Raw genomic sequence first — 21,632 nt, forward strand, 5'->3', positions numbered from 1 at the left:
ATGTGAATGACAATATGCAGTTTTGGCTATTGAATTGATAATGTTTATTTGGGCAAACTAAACGTCACCTTAATTGATATAAGAACCAATTACTCTGTGAAGTCTACCTCATCAAGTTTTAATAGCAAACCACTACCACAATTGACATAACATTTTGGTTATAGCCATGTGCCAGAAAGCTTCTCAAAGATGAATTATTACTCGGGTTGGCAACAACTTTTGACATTATACATATTTGATGTCACCAAAACAAAAAGAAACTATTGTCTGAGTAGTATTAATGGGAAGGATGGGAACGGCACCATTTTGTTCTATGATACCAATTATAGTTATCTTCTACTATCATGTTCTTCCATTTTGAGTACTTCCATCAAGTTCTACAAACAAAGAAAAAGAATTCCAGCATGTACAGTTTCCACTACAACCAGATAATGTTTCTATAACTTTTTTAGAAAAATACTACTATATATTACTCAGAATTGATATCTGATTAGCCTCAATTCTAGGGCAAGGAAGTTTGTGCATGAACAAAGCTATGAAATAGGAGAAAGGAACAAAATATAAAAATATAAAATATACTACACATAGAGGAAAGCAGTACCTTTTTTTATGAGCAACTTTTGATACAATGAATTTCAACCGCTCTCGTACATGTTCATGTCTAAAGCAATTCGTAGTTGCATCTATGCTAGTTCAGGGGAGGACATGCTATTTTGGAAAGAAGAAAACCTAAAATCCACAAGCCTTTCTCAGAGCTCTCTTTCACTGCTTAAAATGACTTCTATCGAGATAGTAAATTGATTTTCAATTGCAAGGCAATGGCATAGCTTTTCCAAGTTTTGAATCATTCTATTTATTCCCGTTATTTAATCACCATCGAAGCTTTGCTAACACCGCACACCTACATATTATATTGAGTGAATGTAGCAATCGAGAAGGAATGTTTGGTTCCTCTGAATTCCAATTGGATTTCCCTTTAAATGGCCCAAGAAGTGGTACATCAGCCACATAACTCTTCCATGTTTGCAGCTTCTAATAGATTATCCATTGACATATTATCTTCTAACATCCACAATGCACTTCAGTCAATGAACAAATAGTAGAGGCTGAAGGAAGAATCTCAATACCCTAACTTGCCTCATAATAAGGGCTAAGAGAAAGATTCACATCTGAGATCCTGTTGAAAGATTCACAGTTGTAGCTAAGAGGGGTTGAAGGGTTCTTAGATGAAAATCCGTCAGGTTTTGAATCTAAGAGCCACTCAGAGTCTTCATGTTCAAGACTGAGTAAAGAATTTAAGTAACTTTCTTCCTCGTGATCTAAAACCTCAGAGTCACACTTGTTCTTAGAGCAGCTAAAATTATCAGCAGCATCATTCTCTGACCTTGCATTTGGGGTAGCTGCAGTAACTTCCACTGTAGGTTTTATTCTGCAATCAATAAAATAGTTGACAATTTTTATTCTGAGGACTTAGGAGGAATATTGTCTAACGCTAATTTCCTCTATTTGGGTTATCTTTATATGCGTCAATCAAAATATTAAGACAACCAAAATCAAATTAAAAGTTACTATGTGGGATATCTACTGCATGTGGATTGAGGTGATAGATGATGATACAAAAGTTTAAAAATCAAGAACAAAAATCAACTACCACAACCCAACTCCCAAATCAAATGATGCAAAGCTGACCAAGACAGAGTTTGGAAGGGGATGGTGTGAATATCTACAAAATGTTAAGGAATCATGGGGTGAAACATAATAAGAGAAGAAATAACTAAACTACTGAAAGTAGGATGGACAAAAGTACTCTTGCTATTCATACCTTCCATCTGACACCCAAAACTTCTTCTGCACTCAAATCCCATTCGATGAAAGAAGCACAAGTTTTTCGTATGAAATAAAAGCACACTCAGGGATGTAGATAGCCCCACCTAAATGTGTCGGATCTCCCGTCCCCCACATATCTATAGTTAAACTGTGTTTTGCCTGAAAAAGAAGAAAATACAGTATGAGAAAACCTAAACGCAAAATAAAAAACTCATACCAGACAACTTTGTGTGTTGTGGAGAGAGACTCAATATTGTTTGCAAAACATCACAGCATTCTAGAGACAGAGCAGAGAACCATAAGAAAGAACAAAAATATTAACATGAAGATATGAATGTCAAGGTCTACCTTGATATATGGTGTTGCTTGTAAGTTTTCTTTAATCTTCTCCTCTAGTTCTACCTTTTTCAAGTTCTCAATTTCTAAGAAGCCAAACACGACCTAAAGAGGACATATTAACAAAATGAGTTAAGAACTACATAGACACGTGGCTAAATGCCAAAACCTATTCATGGAAAGAGTCGGATTGCTTACCAACAACAGAACCCCACACACATCAGTTCTCAAGTGTTCAGGAACTGGAACCAGAAATTCAATGCTAAACAAAGAACAAATAGATATTAGCTATTAAAAGAAAGTAACAAAGAACAAAAAAAAAAGTAGTAGTCTACACCTCAAATAAAATTGAAATGACAGGAAATTGTGTTTGAGGAAAAAAGTACTGTACAAATTTTATTATTTGAAAACAAACAAAACCATCATACTAACATTCATATTATGTATCAAGTTGCAATATATCATTCTATCCTTGCATCAAGACAATGCTTTTCATATTTTTAGTCATTATTGATCAGGGGGCATAGATAGAAACCAAATACTTGATTAACATTAAATCAAAACTTAATCTGAGGCCCAAACACATACCTCCTCCAAGTGGCTTCAATCACACACCTGCGCTAACCGAAAACTGAAATCCAGAAAAGAAATAAGAACAAGTAACAGACTCCATGCATGAAAAACACAATGAAAACTAAGATAAATAAAAAATACATAGAAGAGAATGGTGCAACAGAGAAACTGGAACCCTGGTTACTGAATACCAGGAGCCCCTTGTGAGCAAAGGCAAAAAAATTTAGAGAAAAAGAAACTGCAAAATGAAGAAAAAAATTGGCGTGATGAGGGAAATTCAGACTACATATATCATATTAATTGACTCACCAGGCGCAGAAGGGGGCAGGGAGGAAAGAGAGAGAGAATATTACTGACTACATAACATCTAATATGACTCAAAGTACAAGCCAAGCAACTCTAACAACTCTAACTGACTCACCAAATAACAAAGCTGCAAGTACAGCCACTGTTGAAGGCTGTGAGTCAATTATAACCTGCAATATATCGAGGAATGATAACCAGCATTTGAGAGTGGTGGCGACAGTGGTGGACTGGTGGTGGATGAGTTCGGGGTGGTTGATAACTCGGTCCAGCAGTTGCAGGGTAGCTTGGTCCACCCACATATGGGTTCGAGTAGTTTGCAGGAAATGGAACTGGATGTGAGTGAGGGTTATTGATTTGTGCTTGTTTTTCTAGTCCATGGAGTGAAGCTGGAGCCATTTGTTGTGGATACGCTTGTCCAAATCCACCCTTCTTTCCATGATCTGAGAGAAATATTCCTCCCCCCTCACCTGTATAACAAAATATAGAGCTGAAATCACTTGAATATACTTTTAAAATTTTAGTCATGTCTAGTTATCAGTTGGTTGATCTTAGAAACAATATTTCACTCTAATATACAAAAGTAAAAGGAACTCATTCTATGGACTCAATTACAGGGTGAAGCTTACACGAGTAGCTTCTGGGTTTCAGAGTTGATTTTGCTGAATGAGAAGCTGATCCAAACATTTAATCAAAACACAATACTCTAACTTTAGTTTTAACTTATAACAGACACACTTAATAACATGTTTGGTTCCGAAGTGAAATGCTCTATAACAGTTCTAGTTAAAAGCTAATAGCAAACATGCCTAGACTTATGTGGGAATGGTGAAACCAGACATTTACTTAAACTTCAATCAAAGTTGTCAACTTTTCCACAAAAGCATGACACCCAATTTGAGTATAGTGAATTAAGAACTGGGTAAGAAAGCAGAAACAAAAAAATAACTATAGTGGATCAAAAAGGAACTATTTTTATTTCATTTGAAGGTTGTGAAATAACCATATACCTAGGTGTGAATCTACCTCTTCCTTGTCCTTAAAAACACGAATTGAAACATCAACAAACCCACATGGCTTGTTGGATTTCTTCTTTCTCAATTGGTAACTCCCAACTTCCTCACGCCTCGAAATCTCAGAGTTTTGGAGCTGCTTGACAAGAAACTCCTTGAGAAGAACACTTGACACAAAGTACAAGCCCAGCAACTCCAAAAACTCTAACTGGCTCACCAAATAACAAAGCTGGCAAGTACAGCCACTGTCGAAGGCTATGAATCAATTATAACCTGCAATATATAGATGGAACATACTCAAAGTAAGCAACATTGCTTACAATCAGAACTGAACTAAGAATTTGAATCAAAACAAAGTTCACTCAAAGAAAATTTCTCTTATTATTCAAAACATTGAACCGGAACATGGTTATCAGATAATTGGAAGAATTCCAACCAACGACATGCTGAAACTCTTCCAATGACAAAGTAATCTCAAATCAAAGACTAAATTTAGCATTTAGCATATTCTTCCTAATCCAAGCTGAAACTGAAATCATGAAAATTTTGAAAAAACTATTTTGCTCATGAATGAAAGTATCACATTATAAAAGCAGTATAGATAATTAATCTACCTTTTCCAGCTTCCCGAAACTAATAAGCCTCCTCAACCTTGTACTCAATGCCCTGTAGAAATTTTGAGGAACTTTAATCTGAACTTGAAATTTAAGCAATGCATGCGACTCCGACTGAGAAATCAAAATAAAAGAAGTAAGAATCTGAATTGAAAATAGCAGTACGTTGTGAGGATTGGATGTGGAACCTGAAGTAATAAGAAATTGAAATCGGAATCGAATCCAATGCTCTACCTCGCAACCCAATCACGAGACCATCATCTCCTTTCTTGTCGCCACACCCAGCCATCAAAACCCCACCTTATGAACAAAAAGCTTCGAATGTGGGTGGTTGGAGGGATTAAATAGATGAAGAAGAAAAGTTATAATGGTTTTAAACTATCAAAAAGTATGCTGAAAAGTTCAGTTTTTCTTCAAAAGTAACATTAGATATCAGAGAAGATGAAAAAACATGAAAAGTAGTCAGAAAAGTAGAAAACCGGTGAAAAGGCAAATAAAGTTGATTACCACCAACTAAAATAACAAAAAGTAACCACATAATAATTTTAAAACTTCAATTTAAACCAAATAAAAAACTAAAAAGTAACAAAAAGGAATCCTTATGGTGCATCTGCGAAACATTTATACAAAACCCTAATGTGAATAGTAGAAAAAATTCTATCCCTTTCTAGTATGTATAGATCAGAAGAAGAAAAAAGTTACCAAGAACACTTTAAGTTTAGGAAAACACTTTTCTAGCATCAAAGTTATAATAATTTGTCCTGACAATAATCGATATGTAAATATCAAATTATCAACAACAATTTCCGGTCCGCTATTACTTCTTATCTTAGGAAAAATAAAGACAAGTGCAGCAAACGATTGTGTCCAGATTGTATTGGTGACAATTACTGTTACAACAAAATTATGTTTCTGCTTGTAAAATCCTGCATTACTTTGATAGTTAAACTCATAATAACCTGCATCCTCCATTGCTAGTTACGACTTAAAAACAGTTCCAAGTAAAATGTTTGATAGATTCAGATTATAATTTCACTAGGAAGTAAAATGTTTGATAGATTCAGATTATATCAAATTGAGAAACATATGAAACTACAACAAGAAAGAAGGAATTGCAGAAATTGACTCCAAATGTATACTGAATTTCATTTCACTTTTCACATTCAATAGAATAGTAGTAATAGCAACTTATCCAATTACAAGGACTTGACAAAAGAATTTCAGCTTACATAAAGAATGAAACAATGAACATAAGTTGACTACAAACGTATCAAGAAATCTGGACTATATGAATAAAGAACAGAAAACAGTATTGCTGTACTGATAAACAATTGCACCAGCTACTTCTTTGAAACTAATAAATCTTATCTGCAACAAAGAATGAACGAATAGTCATGACAATTTTCCTACCTACAAAGAATAATACTCTACCCTTTTTCTCTGTATATCTGTCTCTGTATGATGAAAAGAAAATCTGTTGCTGAATCAAGCTGGCTGAGAAAATGATGATGAACTTCCTGCTGCATCAACCGGTGTCCATGCCGAGACCGTGTAGAGAGGCTGATCAAGCCAACCCAAAGTGAGTCCTTCTCCACCATCCTCCTCCTGCTTCATCACACTGTAATTCTCACAGGAATACATCTTCAACAGAAACCGGCTCTGAACCAATTCCCTCTCAGTAACTCCCATGCATCTGAACCCTCCTTGCTCCACCATCAACTTCCTCCATTTCGCGAAACTCTCGTGCCTCTCCGCTCTCTCCCTCCCTTCACAAGCAATGATGTTCCTTATCTCCCTTGCATACATCTCCTCTATCTTGATCCTCACAGGGCTTTGTTCTTGAAGGCCAATGTGGTCAATGGAATCAAACAGAGCTGAGTAGTATTTCAAGGAATTGCACACCCTTGTTTCCAACCTTGCTTCATTGTGTTCTGCTTCCTGCTCTGCCATGACAACAATAGTAGGATTCGTGCTGCGAATTAGGCCTAAGAAATCCCTCAATGCTCCTCCACTACCATCATAGAGAGTCTTGTGGAGCTGCAAAAAGCAATTCACAGCCACACTCTCATGCTCCTTCACATGAAGCATCCATAGCCTAACATCTTCAAGCCTATCCACAACTGGGTGAAACTCAAAGGGAAGGTTCAGTGCCTCAGCAAAACCTGCAAGTCTGTCTCCAGTTTCATTCAGCTCTTGCTTAGATTCCCCCACACCAGTGATTCTAACATGGCTTGGAGGATGAGTTCTGGAGGCTAAGCTTTGGAACAAGCTAGGCCATTGAAGACCTTGCTTAATGTCAAAATCTATGATGTGAACCCTGTCTTTCCCTTCAAAAGCCCTCAGCAGCATCTCATTTGATGTGAAATGGAGAAACTTGGGAACTGGGGTGATCTGGTTGAGAAGCCTCAGTGCAGTGACGGTTTCATCATCATCCAAAACCCGAGGGATAGTGGTGACATGAAAAACATGAGGCCAGAGCCTGGTGATTCTGATGGCTAAGGCTTCAGTGAAATAAGCACAAATGCGGCTTATGGAGGTTCTTCCTCTTGGAGATGCAAGTTCACCCAATTTTGCAATGAAATGGTTGATAGCAGTCACATTCCTTGAAGAAATGGCATCAACACAACCAGTGAGAAAGCTTACAAGCTCAAACCCACGATGCTCCTCTTGTTCATCCTCTTCCCCTGTCTCCACTTCATGGTGATGAGGATTCCCTGAACCATTTCCCACTTCAAGTTCTGATGTAACATTCTCATTCAACCTCAGGCTCAAGCTCTGGCTATCTGATGAATCATTGGAGACTGAACCTTCCTTAACATGCTGCTGGTGTTGGTGGCTTCCCTCACCAAAATTGGTGATTGTTGTTACAGCAGATTCCAGCCAAGGATTGTTGTTTGAGAAAGGCAAAGGTGCAGAAATCACTTCAGCAGGAGCAAAACACACCCTCTCTTCATCCCCAGAACAATTCAGAGAGAAAGGAAGTGAAGAAGGAAGGTTAAGGCCTCCAAAACTATGAACAGACCAAAAGCTTCCAAAATTTTCCCCTGCTTCAAGAACCTCATCAGAATTCCCATTACCCTTTTTCCTCTTGTATCTGCTGGTGAAGGACTCATCATCATCATCATCATCTCCATGCTCTGCAACTCTCTTCAAACTCTTGGTACTCTTCTTCTCCCAAAACTCCTCACCCTTGATGATATCTCCTCCTAGTGACGCTGTTGTTGTAGCCAGAGGTGGAAGACGAATGTTCTGCTTCAGAGAACAAGTGCTGCTCTTGGATTCATTGGTTTTCTCCACTGAAATCCCCACAGGCCTCAATGGCTGCGAGCGTGAAGAGGTCGTTGTTGTGTCTTTCCGAGGGAAAGCGCTGCGTGGCAAGTCCAATCTCTGTGTGCTCATGGAAGGTAACTGGAAATGGCAAGCTTGAAACTGTGCTGATGCTTCACTCCTCAATCTGTGCCTCGGTGATGACAATGCCGGACTAGAACACCCAGCCAACATTGTCTATGGTTGCAGTAACGCTTGTTCTCTCACTCAACCCAATTGCTGCTGCTTCTGTTTGTTTCTGCTTCTTTTTCCCTTCCCTTTCTCTATATAATAGCTTGATCAAGTGTGGGTGAAGAAGAAATGAATGGAATTTTTCTTAATGGAAAACTCAATTTGCATGCGCATGTAATGTGTTGTGTTGTGAAAATGTGTGTGTGAAAATTCTAAGGAATTCTTTTCAAACAAAGAAAAAAAGGAATCCGATGAATATCCAATCCAATGTGCAGTTTTTTTTTTTTTACAAATTGAATGTTTCCTATGTGAATTGAATCTGTGACTGTGACTGTGAATGTGAAGAATGCTGATTGTTATATAATAACAAAAGAATTGAAGTTATGTGTATATGCAGGAAAGAATGAAAGAATTTATGATACTAAAAATCAAAACAATAAAAGATCATCGGATTCCAGAAACATTCAAAGAAGTGGCATTTGGGTTTGTCCTAGTTTATGAAGAAGATCAAGAAGGGATGTGAGAAACAGAAACATGCACCTTGGAATTTGTGGCAGAAGATATCCTCCTGAGAAATATTGAAACCCATAATATTAGCAGTGGAAGAAATGTGGAAGAAGAACAATTCCTTCATTTCAACAACAACCCAGAAGAAACCCCACCTCTCTCTGAATTTGCATCAACAGCAACCCCTTTTGAGAACTCACTTACCCAAAAGAAACTCGGTGTAAACAACGGTGCTTTCCTTTTATACAATACAACTACTACTATGGTGTATAAATTCCACCACCACCATAGTTGCTGTGTGATGTAGTTGTATGTATGCTGCTACTTCTTCTTCAGTTCTTCTCCTCCTCCTTCTTCTTCAGCAATGTGGGGCTGTCTCCATCATCATGGTGCTTTATCTGGTCCTACGAGTGGTTTGATTTTTACCAGCAAAGTGTGGAATATGATGATGACAGCATGGTGAAAGGGAACACTTGTGCACCGTGTGATAGAGATCAAACGGCACGGAAAGGAGGTATTATTATATGACCGTTGGTGGATGTCGGTGAAAAATGACCGTTGGAGAATGGGGGAGAGTTGGTGTACGGATAATTTGTGGAACTGTGACTTGTCACGTGACACTTCAAACGTATTGTCCCCTGATATCCGTTCTTCACATGACCGTTGCTATTTGCACTGCGTTGCATTGTTTTCTGGGTCTGGCTACATTACGTGGATGTGGGGCATAATTTTTAGGGTATTAATTTAGGGTGTTGCTCTAGGGAAATATGGATTGGCGGACCGTCCATGACCCGCCAAAATGCAGATTGAGTTAAACCGATTTACTTTTAGTTTAAATCATAGTTACTAAAAAAGGTGGTTTGACGGTAGTGACAGATTTAGAAATTTAAGGTTGTGAGGACAACATATACATATAAATTTGTAAAAAAAAATTAATATATATTATTAGAAGTAAAATCATTTTTTACCAAATGGGACACAAGTGAGGGCATTTTTTACCAAAAGAGTCATAAAAAATCACATACTTTTACTACTCAAGTGAGGACAATTAGCAAAGTAGAACACAAGTGATGACATTTTTTACCAAAGGAGTCATTAAAAACCACATACTTTTTTTTTATGGAAAAACCACATATTTTTACTACTCAATTTTTTTTTGTAATGATTTTTTAAAAAAAACCAAATGAGGGCACTTGCCCTCAAAGTCTTTAACTGGATCTGTCATTGTTTGACGGCTAGCTCGGCAGGCAAGCCTATTTTGCTAGTAGGGATGGTAATGTGGTAGGTATTATAATATCCATCTCTATATCTGTGTTTTTAAAACTTACTCGTACTCGTCCATTTACCCGCGTGAGTAGCAACTTGAATGTTGTCCCCGTACTTTCTTGATACCTATATGTCCTTACTCGTGCCCATTACGCACTATTAGTTTAGCTTTCACTGTTTTCATTTCAACAGAAAGAAAAAATGTTGCTACATTTATAAAATAAATATTAATAAAAAATACAAAAGATTATCTAAATATTTAACAAGTAAAGTCAGTTAAATAAATATTATTTTTTTAGAAGGAATAAGCGAGAATGTTATAACTTTAAATTTATAATTTTACTAGTACTTTTTACCCGTGAAATGCACAGGGGATACTCATTTTTTGGTTTTTTTGTGTGTGTTGTTTATGTTAAATTTGCCTTGATTTAAATATATTTTATTGATTAAAAGATATAATAAATTAGTTTATGAATTCTGATGTTTTCTTTTAATTAAGTATGGTGAATTGGTTTGAACTGATGATGAGCAAATTTGTTTCGTTGCTGGTATATATCAAGTGTTTTATCAATCAAATAACATTCATTAATCAGCAAGGGTAAAAATATATAGTAGAGTTTGAATACACATGATTATCTACAAAAAGTTAAACACACATTTAAAGTAACATTTTTGTGAAAAACATCCTCTTCACACTACATTGCGAAACACTTCTTTGTAAACTACATTAGAAGTACTATTTGAATTACTGTCGTCACCATCGCAAATGAGGATTTTTAATCCTTTACGATGGGTGACTCTAGAGAAGGCTACATATAACTGGTCATGTGAAAACACCGGTTTTGGCAAATATAACCCCACACTCTTTAGAGATTGTCCTTGACTTTTGTTTATTGTCATGGCAAAAGATAGCGCTATAGGGAATTGTCTCCTTTGAAACTTGAAAGGAATTCTCCTATCTGATGGGGTTAATGTTAACCTTGGTATAGCCACCCTTTTTCCGGCATTTGTTCCTGATATAACCTTGCCTTCCAAAACATATTTGCCCATTTCAGTGATAATCAGACGTGTACCATTGCACAATCCAGCTGATTGGTCGATGTTTCTTAAAAGCATCACTGGAGCTCCTTTTTTTAGCTTTAACAAATGATTAGGCAAGCCTGAAGAGTTTATTGTGTTTAAAAACTCCGGTGTATGGATATCATCTTGACTGTCATAATTGATGTCTGATGAACATGTGTTATCGGCACTCAAATAAGTTTTCTCATCTCCAGGCAACAATGACATCATATATTCATTCAAACTATCAACAATCTCATTTGTAGGAGCTAAAATAGCACGATCTTGGAAAAATTTTGGATTTTCGTAGTTCTGAAGGAAAGACGGATAAGTAGAGTTGACAATAGAAGCCATTGCATCACCTGAATGTGGGATCAAAAGATCCTGAGGGATGTCTAGGATTGTTTCGTCTTCTACCTGCTTACCTGCATTTCCATCTCCTATGCTTAATATCCACTCTGAAATTTTTTTTAGCTCATCAACCTCTGCAGCTGATCTTCCAGTTTGTAGCCTCATGTTTTTTGTTAATGTAAGCACCTGGTCACGATTCAAAATATAAAAACTATTGTTATAGATGAAGTTTTTGGTTGATTTTTATTTAATTGGAAGTAATTGATTAATTTAAAAGCTGACATTTTTTTGGAGAAATGGTAATGTATCTGACAATGATCTCAAAGATAAGAAGCATTGATGGTCGCTAACAAATGGTAATGTACCTGACAATGGTCCCAAGTTATTTCGTTGACCTTTTAAAATGATATTTAGCAAAAAAGTAGAAAGATGGAATATAAAAAAATATGTTGCATTTATCAAAAAAAAAAAAATGTTGCATGGGGATAATCGTGTACTGATCATGAGCCCATAAAAAAAATGTTCACCATAAAGACTTAATCAAAATTCCAACAAACAACTTATTAATTTGAAACTATCCTCAGAACCCAATCAGAAAATCCAATATCTAAAAGCAACCACAAAAACATAGAGCATAAAAAACCACTCGCAAAACACATAATGCGTTCTTGTAAGGCCCAAGTTTTAACGCTTTGGATAAGTGAATAAAATAAAAGAGTTATTTGATTAAGATAAATTTGGGAAGGAAAGAGGTTCAGGAAAAGTCCAAGAATGTATCGAAAAACCGAAAGAGTTATAGCACGACTAACATACGCTTAATCCTAGGTCGAAGGTATTAGTGAATAGTTAATTTACGCTTTAGGACACGATGGAAACTAATTCCAAAAATCCTCAGAGAAATGTTAGAACTTCTCTTTTCCGTCCTTAAACAACCATTTCGATGCGAAATCCTGGAAAGTACGAACGTCAAATTCCAATTCTCGGAAGTTTGCCGAAACGGAATCCCTGATAGTTCGAAAAACCTAAGATCGACAGACGATGAAGACTTTTTCTATCCGGAAACTCAAATGAAGATTCCACCCGCGTTCTCCTACTTCTCTCATCATTCCTAATCTTTCTTCAGAAGGAAGTTTTCTCATCCGACGATCACTGCAAAAAGTAGTTTTTCGGGATAAACCGACTTACACCGACTTATGCCGATTTTGGATCTTTTGGTTTAATTCCAAGAATTCTATTTTGAGTTCTGGAATTCTGTCGCCAGAACCTATCTTAGAATGCGCAGAGGAACGCGCAGGAAAAATCGGAATCGCAAAAAAATCATTTTTCCGTTTTTCCAAAACCTATAAATAGCTTGAAAAATTAGATTTTTTCACAAAAACCCATTTTCCCCACCCCCCAAAACCGCGAGTTCCTAGAGAGAGAGAGAGATCCGGATCTTCGTCGTTTCTTGCCCGTTTGCTTCACCGTTCGTCACTAATCGAAGACCTCGAGGTAGGTAATCTATACTCTCCTTCGAATCGTCGTTTCTGTCCATTTCTCCTGCGACTTTCTGAGTTCAAAATTTTGAGGTTTTTGAAAAACTGTTCAAATCAGTTGATTTCAGCGTCTAAACTTCTTCCCTGCATGCTCCTGAGCGTGTTCTGCGGATTAGATTTTGTCAAATGTCGACGAAATGCCGCCGGGATCAATTTCTACCCTAAATACCCATTTTTCGGCAAAGTCGCAACCTTTACGCTCTAATCTATCGACTTGGCTTAGTGCTAGTAGGATTTGTCGTCATAAACGTCGTTGTGGACGTCCCCATCCAATTTGTTTTTCAAAAATCCAACTTTGAAATTCTGAGCTAAAAATAATGACCAAACTGCCCCTAAATCAGTTTTCGATCCGAAAATTTTTCCGAGCCTAGAACCGTCTTAGTTACGGCTTATGTTAACCTAGGAACCAAGTTTGATCGAAGAAAAATCGACCCTCCCAATTAAGGAAAGTGGCCGAGAGCTATATCAAGGGGGGAGGAGAATCCGATTTTTCGAAAACTTGTCTTAACGCGTTAGATTGTCGTACCACGGAGGTAGTAGTGTACTGTGTAACCCTAGGACTCTTTGATTGCTGAGTTTCTGACTCTTGGTGTTGATTTCTGTGATTTTTGCTTAAGGTTCGTTTGAGGAGATTCCAAGAAATCAAGGAGAAGAGCTTGAAGAACATTTTGAGGAGGAAGCTGGAAGACCCACCGGTGAGGGCTACTCTCTGAATTACTAGATAATGCTTTAGGTGTCGATGAAATTCGACTTGATTTATGTGTTATGCACCTAATTGCTAAATGTCTGAAATGATTTCTGAGGCTTCGGCCGAACTTGTTGAGTACTTGATGCCATGATATTGTGTGCTAAATGATTCACATGCTATGTGCTACATGGTTAACTTAGGATGTGTTGGAATATGCTGTTTATGTTTTTTGGTTGAGCTGTTTCAATGATGCTATTCCACTTGTGCTTATGTTTCCGGAAAGTGAGGATTACGGGCAGGTCATGCCGAATTTTTTTTTTGAGATTTTGAGAGAGTTTTAAAAGGACGAACGGAGTTCGGACCTTGTCATGCTCCAATGGATCGAGACCTTCTCAGGGAATTACTTGGGTTTATGGGAACTTTGAAACTCATAGGGAATATGATAAGACTAAAAAGAGCTATTTTTATAAAGAAATTCATAAGATATTAAACAACCTCTAAACCTTTAAATAAAGATAACAATCTCGGATGCAAGCTTTGGATTGAAGTTTAGTTTTGGAAAACGAGAAGTGTCGTCGGATCCAAGTGTTGGGAAGATTTCGAGTTTTGGGTATGTTAATACTCATTCGCTCTGGGAGCAGTTGTTTAGCCATCCAAGGGATGAGCCGAGAAGCTTCACGGAGGTGTGAGACCTTGTGAATGCGTGATACTCCACTGAGGCGTGAGACCTTGTGGAAAGCATGGATCTTCACTGAGGCGTGAGACCTCGTGAACAGCATGAAACTTCATTGAAGCGTGAGACTTCGTGCAAGTGTGTAAATTCACTGAGGCGTGAGACCTTGTGAAAGCATAAAACTTCACTGAAGCGTGAGACTTTGTGAATGTGTGAGACTCCACAGAAGCGTGAGACTTCGTGAGAGCATTGATGACTCGAAGAGTTGTCGTGAGTGGTTGCACTCTTTTGTTTATGATTAATTGTATTTTGTCGCAGAATCGACATTTTCCTTAGGGTATTCTTTTAGAGACTTTAAGTTAATCTAGAACACGTGGCGACGTGTCGGGTGAGGTCGGAGACGTTGTTTGGCTAATCACTTGCATTCATGCACTCATTTTGAGGTTAATACACGGCGTGATACCGGACCTCGGTGGATTCCAAAATGGTCATAAGACCCGGATTTCCATATTTAGGACACTACGGTGGTCCTCAGTAGCAGACGGAATGGCAGACCTACGGGTTCACTGCTGATCTGACTACTTTTGTGTGGTGTAAGAGACACGCGAGCAGGAAGGTACCCACCGTGGCTGGTGTTAGGGCCGTCTCGTTGATGTCCATCCTTCTTCCGGAATGCATTTTGTTACCCAGCATTGCATTTCATGCAACATACATGCTAACTTAGTTGCTGAGTGTGATTGGTAACTGTTTATCCTATTTTTGAGGCATGCTACTTGTTTTTATGGCTCTTTATATTTATTGTGATACATGCAACCCTAGGAAGCTATTCCAAAACTTATAAGCCTGAGAGGCGAGTATTTATTATCCTATAATTATATCTGGTTTTATTAATTATATAATTCTTTGGAGTTGACCCTCGCGTCTGCTGTGTGTGTTTGGGCGGACTACGCCATTTGTCAGATGAGTATGGGGGATTGGTTTACCATGGTCAGCCCATCAGGGGGGACCAGGTACGAGATGCTTGACCAAGACGACCCAGGTGCATGGGTGGTCGATCCCGAGGGCCACCGTGCGACCTACACCGGTCGGATCATGGAGGACCGTGTCGATCGATTTGGACGCTTGACGGAGGGAGTGATGAGGAGGCACATAGTGAGCTTCAACCTGCCTCCAGGAGTACACTGCGGACCCGGCTTGGGAGTACCTCCACCGCCACCATCTCCTTCAGATGATGAGGATCCTTCTGAGGAGTTGCCAGTAGGTGGGGCTTCGACGGAGTCTAGTCCGTCTACTGCTGCTGCTGTCGTCGCGGATCTCGTTCCGGGCCCCGAGCCCGAGAGTCCAGTGCGGGAGCGCATTAGGGTGGACAGAGAGGGCAGTGTTGAGTACGCCGACCTAGTCGTCCTGGATGCAGATTCGGATGACGACCGCGCTAGCATGTAGGATCGAGTGCTAGTGTGGGCTCCTCGGGTAGGGATAGTGTAGGAGTAGTGTCGATGCTCTGACCGTCATGCTTCCGTTCTTGGGGACAGGGTAGTTTTCCTACCGGTAGCTTTTGTGTGGTTTCCTATGGAGATCGCAGAGAGCTGGTTGGATTTAGGGGGTCTTTTCTTAGGCCGCTGGGCCAACTTGCTCTCAGTTTTTGTAGGTTAGTGTTGCGGACACAGTATCTTTATTTTGGACTGTACATATTGCCTTCGGGCGTTACTCTTTTCTGTCACCCGACACGAGGCATGTATATATAGTTGTATAGTAGTTCCTTTTATCTTTTGTTGGGGAGTTTTATTGCTTTCTGTCTTTAGTTATATTGTCGAAAAAAAATAATTCACGTTTTTCCGCTTAAAGTATTCTCTTTTGGTTACTAAAGTGACGCCTCCGAAATCGGGGTGTTACATTTGTGGTATCAGAGCTTGTCGAGTCTTCGGGAGTCTTTGGGGAATAGGTCTTCTGTGCTAGGTTGTGTGACTCTGCAAAGAGTAAAAAATTGATTGTCTGCCAAGCGATTTTTCGCTTAGAATTGTTTGAAGTTATTGCTTAATCATATTGTATAGTTATATTGGATGCTATCTTATGATGAGCACTAACTGTTTGTTAATTTAGCAGAACATGGTGAACGCTAACCAACTAGCTGAGATGATGGCCACTATGGCCCAAGCTGTGACTGCACAGGCAAACGATAATGCTATGAGGCGTGCTGCTGAGGAGGCACGTGATCAGCACCAACGCCAGAGGGAAGTGACAATGGATCAGAACAGAGGCCTGAATGATTTTAGGAGACAGGATCCACCTAAGTTCTCGGGGGGTACGGACCCGGACAAAGCGGATCTCTGGATCCAGGAGATTGAAAAGATCTTCGGTGTATTGCAGACTGCTGAGGGGGCCAAGGTGGGAATGGCAACCTTTCTACTGTTGGGTGATGCTGAGTACTGGTGGAGAGGCGCCAGAGGAATGATGGAAGCAAACAACTTGGAAGTGAACTGGGTTTCGTTTCGTGCTGCTTTTCTGGAAAAGTATTTTCCAGATAGTGCGCGGGACGAGCGTGAGTCGCAATTCCTGACACTTCGTCAGGGTAGCATGTCCATCCCGGAATATGCTGCCAAGCTGGAATCGTTGGCCAAGCACTTTCGATTTTTCCGCAATGGGGTCGATGAACCCTACATGTGCAAGCGCTTTGTGAATGGGCTGAGGCCCGATATTGAAGACTCGGTGAAACCGTTGGGGATCACTCGTTTTCAGACTTTGGTTGAGAAAGCCACTGAGGTGGAGATAATGAAGAACAGGAGACTGAACCGTGTTGGGACAGGAGGGCCGATGAGGTCGGGCTCTCAAAATTTTCAAGGCAGAGGGAGATTTCAGAGTAGGAAGCCGTATCAACGTCCTGCAGGTAGAGGAATTGCTTCAGGATCTTATAGGCCCATGGTGGGTACTGCTGGAGGTTCTGGAGGCCAGACTGTGAACAGGGAGATGACCTGTTACAGATGTGGGCAGCCTGGGCACTATGCCAATGCTTGTACTGACATGAGGCCCAAATGCTTTAACTGTAACAAGTTGGGGCATACTGCTGCTCAATGCAGAGCACCCAAGACAGAACCAGCTGTAAACACTGCTCGTGGGAAGCGTCCTGCTGCTAAGGCAAGAGTCTACACCATGGATGGTGAAGAAGCTGAAGATGTTGATGGTCTGATCAGGGGAGATTGCGAGATTGACGGTAATCTCCTAACTGTACTTTTTGATTCCGGAGCAACGCACTCTTTTATCTCTAGGGAATGTGCTACTAGATTAAAACTTCCCGTTACTGCTTTGAGTTTCGATCTTATAGTTACCACACCTGCCAAAACTCTGCTTGCCAATACTGCATGCATGTATTGCCCAGTAACCTATAGGGATAAAGTTTACCATGCTAACCTAGTGTGCCTAACTCTCAAGAACCTAGATGTTATCCTAGGGATGGACTGGTTGTCCCACTACCATTGTCTTCTGGACTGTAGCCGAAAGAGAGTGGTATTTCCTGACTCGGACCTTTCCGAGTATCTATCCGCCAATCATATTAATGTCTCTCTGAATGAAGGATCTCAAGAGTATTCAGTTTTGTTGAGCTTGGAGAGTAAAGGAAATTCGGAAGTGAGTAATATTCCAGTGGTGAGGGACTTCGCGGATGTTTTTCCTGGCGATGTACCTGGTTTGCCGCCTGTACGCGACATTGAATTTGCTATTGACATCGTACCGGGAACAGGACCGATTTCGATTGCACCATATCGGATGGCACCTGCGGAATTGGTGGAGTTGAAGTCTCAACTTGAGGATCTTCTGTCGAAAGGATTCATCCGACCAAGCGTTTCACCTTGGGGAGCACCCGTCTTATTGGTGAAAAAGAAGGATGGGAAATCTAGACTTTGTGTCGACTATCGACAACTGAACAAAGTAACCGTCAAGAATAGGTATCCGCTACCCAGAATTGATGATTTGATGGATCAACTACGAGGAGCTGCGATATTCTCAAAGATAGACCTGAAGTCGGGTTACCATCAGATCAGAGTAAAGACTGAGGATATCCAGAAGACGGCATTCCGGACTCGTTATGGACACTATGAGTATCTAGTGATGCCATTTGGGGTGACAAACGCACCTGCTATCTTCATGGATTACATGAACAGGACATTCCATCCGTTCTTGGATCGATTCGTCGTGGTGTTTATCGACGACATTCTGATCTACTCAAAGAACGCTGAAGATCATGAAGGGCGCTTGCGTCAGGTTTTACAAGTGTTGAGAGAGACAAAGTTGTACGCCAACCCTTCTAAGTGTGAATTTTGGCTCGAAGAGGTAAAATTCTTGGGCCATGTGATTTCTAAAGAAGGTATAGCTGTGGATCCAGCAAAGGTAGAGACGGTGTTGTCATGGGAACGGCCAAAGACCGTGACTGAGATCAGGAGTTTTGTCGGTTTGGCGGGGTACTATCGTCGCTTCATTGAGAATTTCGCCAAGATCGTTGGACCCTTGACTCAACTTACGAGAAAGGATCAACCTTTTGCATGGACCGAAGCGTGCGAAACTAGCTTTCAGACAATGAAGGAACGTTTGACGACGTCACCTGTACTCGTCTTACCGCAACCAGAGGAACCGTATGAAGTGTACTGTGATGCTTCGCATCAAGGTTTGGGATGTGTGCTGATGCAGCATCGGAAAGTGGTGGCTTATGCTTCACGACAACTGAAGACTCATGAGAAGAACTATCCGACTCATGACTTAGAACTTGCTGCCATTGTGTTTTCGTTGAAGATCTGGAGACATCACTTATATGGATGCAATTTCACCATATTTAGCGATCACAAGAGCTTGAAGTACTTGTTTGACCAGAAGGAGTTGAACATGAGACAACGACGTTGGATGGAGTTTCTCAAGGATTACGATTTTACCTTACAATACCATCCTGGAAAAGCTAATGTTGTTGCTGATGCATTGAGCAGGAAAATGCATATCTCGTCAATGATGGTGAAGGAGCTACAACTGCTGGAACAATTCCGAGATTTGAGTTTGGACGTAAGAGTATCCGAGGGAGAACTGAGGTTCGGGATGATCAGGATTACCAATGGATTGATGGAAGAAATCCGAGACCAACAGTTACAAGATGAATTTTTACTCGGAAAAAGGAATTTGGTAATTCAGGGTAAGGACCCGGAATTTAAGGTAGGAAGTGACAATATCCTACGGTGTAAGGGTAGAGTTTGCGTACCCAACAACCCTGACCTAAGGAGGTTGATACTGGACGAAGGTCACAAAAGTAAGCTGAGCATTCACCCTGGAATGAAAAAGATGCACCAGGACTTAAAGGTGAATTTTTGGTGGCCAGGAATGAAAAGACAAGTGGCAGAGTATGTAGCTGCATGTTTGACCTGTCAAAAGGCGAAGGTGGAACATCAGAAATCTGCGGGTATGCTACAAAGCTTGGATGTACCTCAATGGAAATGGGATAGCATATCGATGGATTTTGTCGTGGCATTACCAAGAACTCAAAGAGGATATGACTCGATTTGGGTAATCGTGGATCGACTGACTAAGTCGGCTCATTTCATACCGGTGAGAACTACGTACAACGTGGATAAGCTATCAGAGATTTATATAGCTGAGATTGTGCGACTTCATGGAGTGCCAACAAGTATCGTTTCCGATAGAGACCCGAAGTTTACTTCACATCTGTGGGGAGCTCTTCATGAGGCTTTGGGAACGAGGCTGAGATTAAGCTCTGCTTATCATCCACAGACTGATGGGCAAACTGAGAGAACTATCCAATCATTGGAGGATTTGCTACGAGCTTGCGTGTTAGACAACAAGGGCAGTTGGGACACCCTATTGCCACTGATTGAATTCACATATAACAACAGTTTTCATACGACCATAGGTATGGCACCGTATGAGGCATTGTATGGCCGCAAGTGTAGAACACCTTTATGTTGGTATCAAGATGGAGAGAATTTGTTAGTAGGACCGGAACTTTTGCAACAGACAACTGAGAAGATTAAACAGATCAGGGAGAAGATGAAGGCTTCTCAGAGTAGGCAGAAGAGCTATGCAGATCAAAGGCGCAGAACCCTGGAATTCGAAGAAGGAGATCATGTGTTCCTGCGAGTTACCCAGACTACAGGAGTTGGTCGAGCAATCAAGTCAAGAAAGCTGACGCCAAAGTTCATTGGACCTTATCAGATTACTCGTCGTGTGGGACCGGTAGCTTACCAGATCGCACTACCGCCTTTTCTATCAAACGTTCACGATGTATTCCATGTGTCACAACTGCGGAAGTATATCGCTGATCCGACGCACGTCATCGAGCTGGATGACATTGAGTTGAAGGATAACTTGTCTTTCGAGACACCGCCAATCAGCATTGGTGACACAAGGGTAAAGCAGTTGAGGGGTAAAGAGATCGAGTTAGTGAAGGTTATTTGGAACAAGGACACCGGCGATGCAACGTGGGAGCTGAAGGAAAAGATCAAGGAACAGTATCCAGAACTTTTTTACTGACCCTTAAGTTTCGAGGTCGAAACTTTCTTTTTGGAGGGTAGTAATGTAAGGCCCAAGTTTTAACGCTTTGGATAAGTGAATAAAATAAAAGAGTTATTTGATTAAGATAAATTTGGGAAGGAAAGAGGTTCAGGAAAAGTCCAAGAATGTATCGAAAAACCGAAAGAGTTATAGCACGACTAACATACGCTTAATCCTAGGTCGAAGGTATTAGTGAATAGTTAATTTACGCTTTAGGACACGATGGAAACTAATTCCAAAAATCCTCAGAGAAATGTTAGAACTTCTCTTTTCCGTCCTTAAACAACCATTTCGATGCGAAATCCTGGAAAGTACGAACGTCAAATTCCAATTCTCGGAAGTTTGCCGAAACGGAATCCCTGATAGTTCGAAAAAACCTAAGATCGACAGACGATGAAGACTTTTTCTATCCGGAAACTCAAATGAAGATTCCACCCGCGTTCTCCTACTTCTCTCATCATTCCTAATCTTTCTTCAGAAGGAAGTTTTCTCATCCGACGATCACTGCAAAAGTAGTTTTTCGGGATAAACCGACTTACACCGACTTATGCCGATTTTGGATCTTTTGGTTTAATTCCAAGAATTCTATTTTGAGTTCTGGAATTCTGTCGCCAGAACCTATCTTAGAATGCGCAGAGGAACGCGCAGGAAAAATCGGAATCGCAAAAAAATCATTTTTCCGTTTTTCCAAAACCTATAAATAGCTTGAAAAAATTAGATTTTTTCACAAAAACCCATTTTCCCCACCCCCCAAAACCGCGAGTTCCTAGAGAGAGAGAGAGATCCGGATCTTCGTCGTTTCTTGCCCGTTTGCTTCACCGTTCGTCACTAATCGAAGACCTCGAGGTA

The 21,632-nt window shown here is 40.1% G+C and overlaps 1 protein-coding gene, 1 long non-coding RNA gene and 1 pseudogene across 8 annotated transcripts; all 3 read right to left on the minus strand.

The window, feature by feature from the left end:
* Nucleotides 1-536: 536 nt before the first annotated feature.
* Nucleotides 537-5,098, minus strand: LOC130716298 (uncharacterized). Of its 6 annotated transcripts, XR_009011918.1 has the most exons (10): nucleotides 4,901-5,098; nucleotides 4,667-4,780; nucleotides 4,050-4,325; nucleotides 3,158-3,509; nucleotides 2,752-2,794; nucleotides 2,362-2,425; nucleotides 2,176-2,268; nucleotides 1,823-1,986; nucleotides 1,652-1,723; nucleotides 537-1,429 (listed from the first exon to the last, which is right to left on the minus strand). It is a non-coding gene; the product is annotated as an uncharacterized LOC130716298 (long non-coding RNA). The 6 variants fall into 6 exon arrangements; XR_009011916.1 differs by lacking the exon at nucleotides 1,652-1,723; XR_009011919.1 differs by lacking the exon at nucleotides 1,652-1,723 and having other exon boundaries at nucleotides 4,066-4,325; nucleotides 4,901-5,089.
* Nucleotides 5,099-5,787: 689 nt separating this feature from the next.
* Nucleotides 5,788-9,163, minus strand: LOC130716296 (scarecrow-like protein 28). Of its 2 annotated transcripts, none has more exons than XM_057566503.1 (2): nucleotides 8,876-9,163; nucleotides 5,788-8,732 (listed from the first exon to the last, which is right to left on the minus strand). In XM_057566503.1, the coding sequence occupies exon 2, from the start codon at nucleotides 8,165-8,167 to the stop codon at nucleotides 6,152-6,154; it is 2,016 nt and encodes a 671-aa protein (XP_057422486.1). In that variant the 5' UTR covers nucleotides 8,168-8,732; nucleotides 8,876-9,163; the 3' UTR covers nucleotides 5,788-6,151. The 2 variants fall into 2 exon arrangements, with proteins under 2 accessions (XP_057422486.1, XP_057422485.1); XM_057566502.1 differs by having other exon boundaries at nucleotides 8,827-9,163.
* Nucleotides 9,164-10,627: 1,464 nt separating this feature from the next.
* LOC130712924 (uncharacterized) overlaps nucleotides 10,628-21,632 on the minus strand; it is a 19,570-nt pseudogene continuing 8,565 nt past the window's right edge.

Source organism: Lotus japonicus, chromosome 4, assembly GCF_012489685.1.
Source record: "Lotus japonicus ecotype B-129 chromosome 4, LjGifu_v1.2".
In the NCBI taxonomy this organism is placed as follows: Eukaryota; Viridiplantae; Streptophyta; class Magnoliopsida; order Fabales; family Fabaceae; genus Lotus; species Lotus japonicus.

What these genes read in the sequence shown, in the direction of transcription:
- LOC130716296 (XM_057566503.1), bottom strand. Translation starts at nt 8,167, where the DNA reads ATGTTGGCTGGGTGTTCTAGTCCGGCATTGTCATCACCGAGGCACAGA.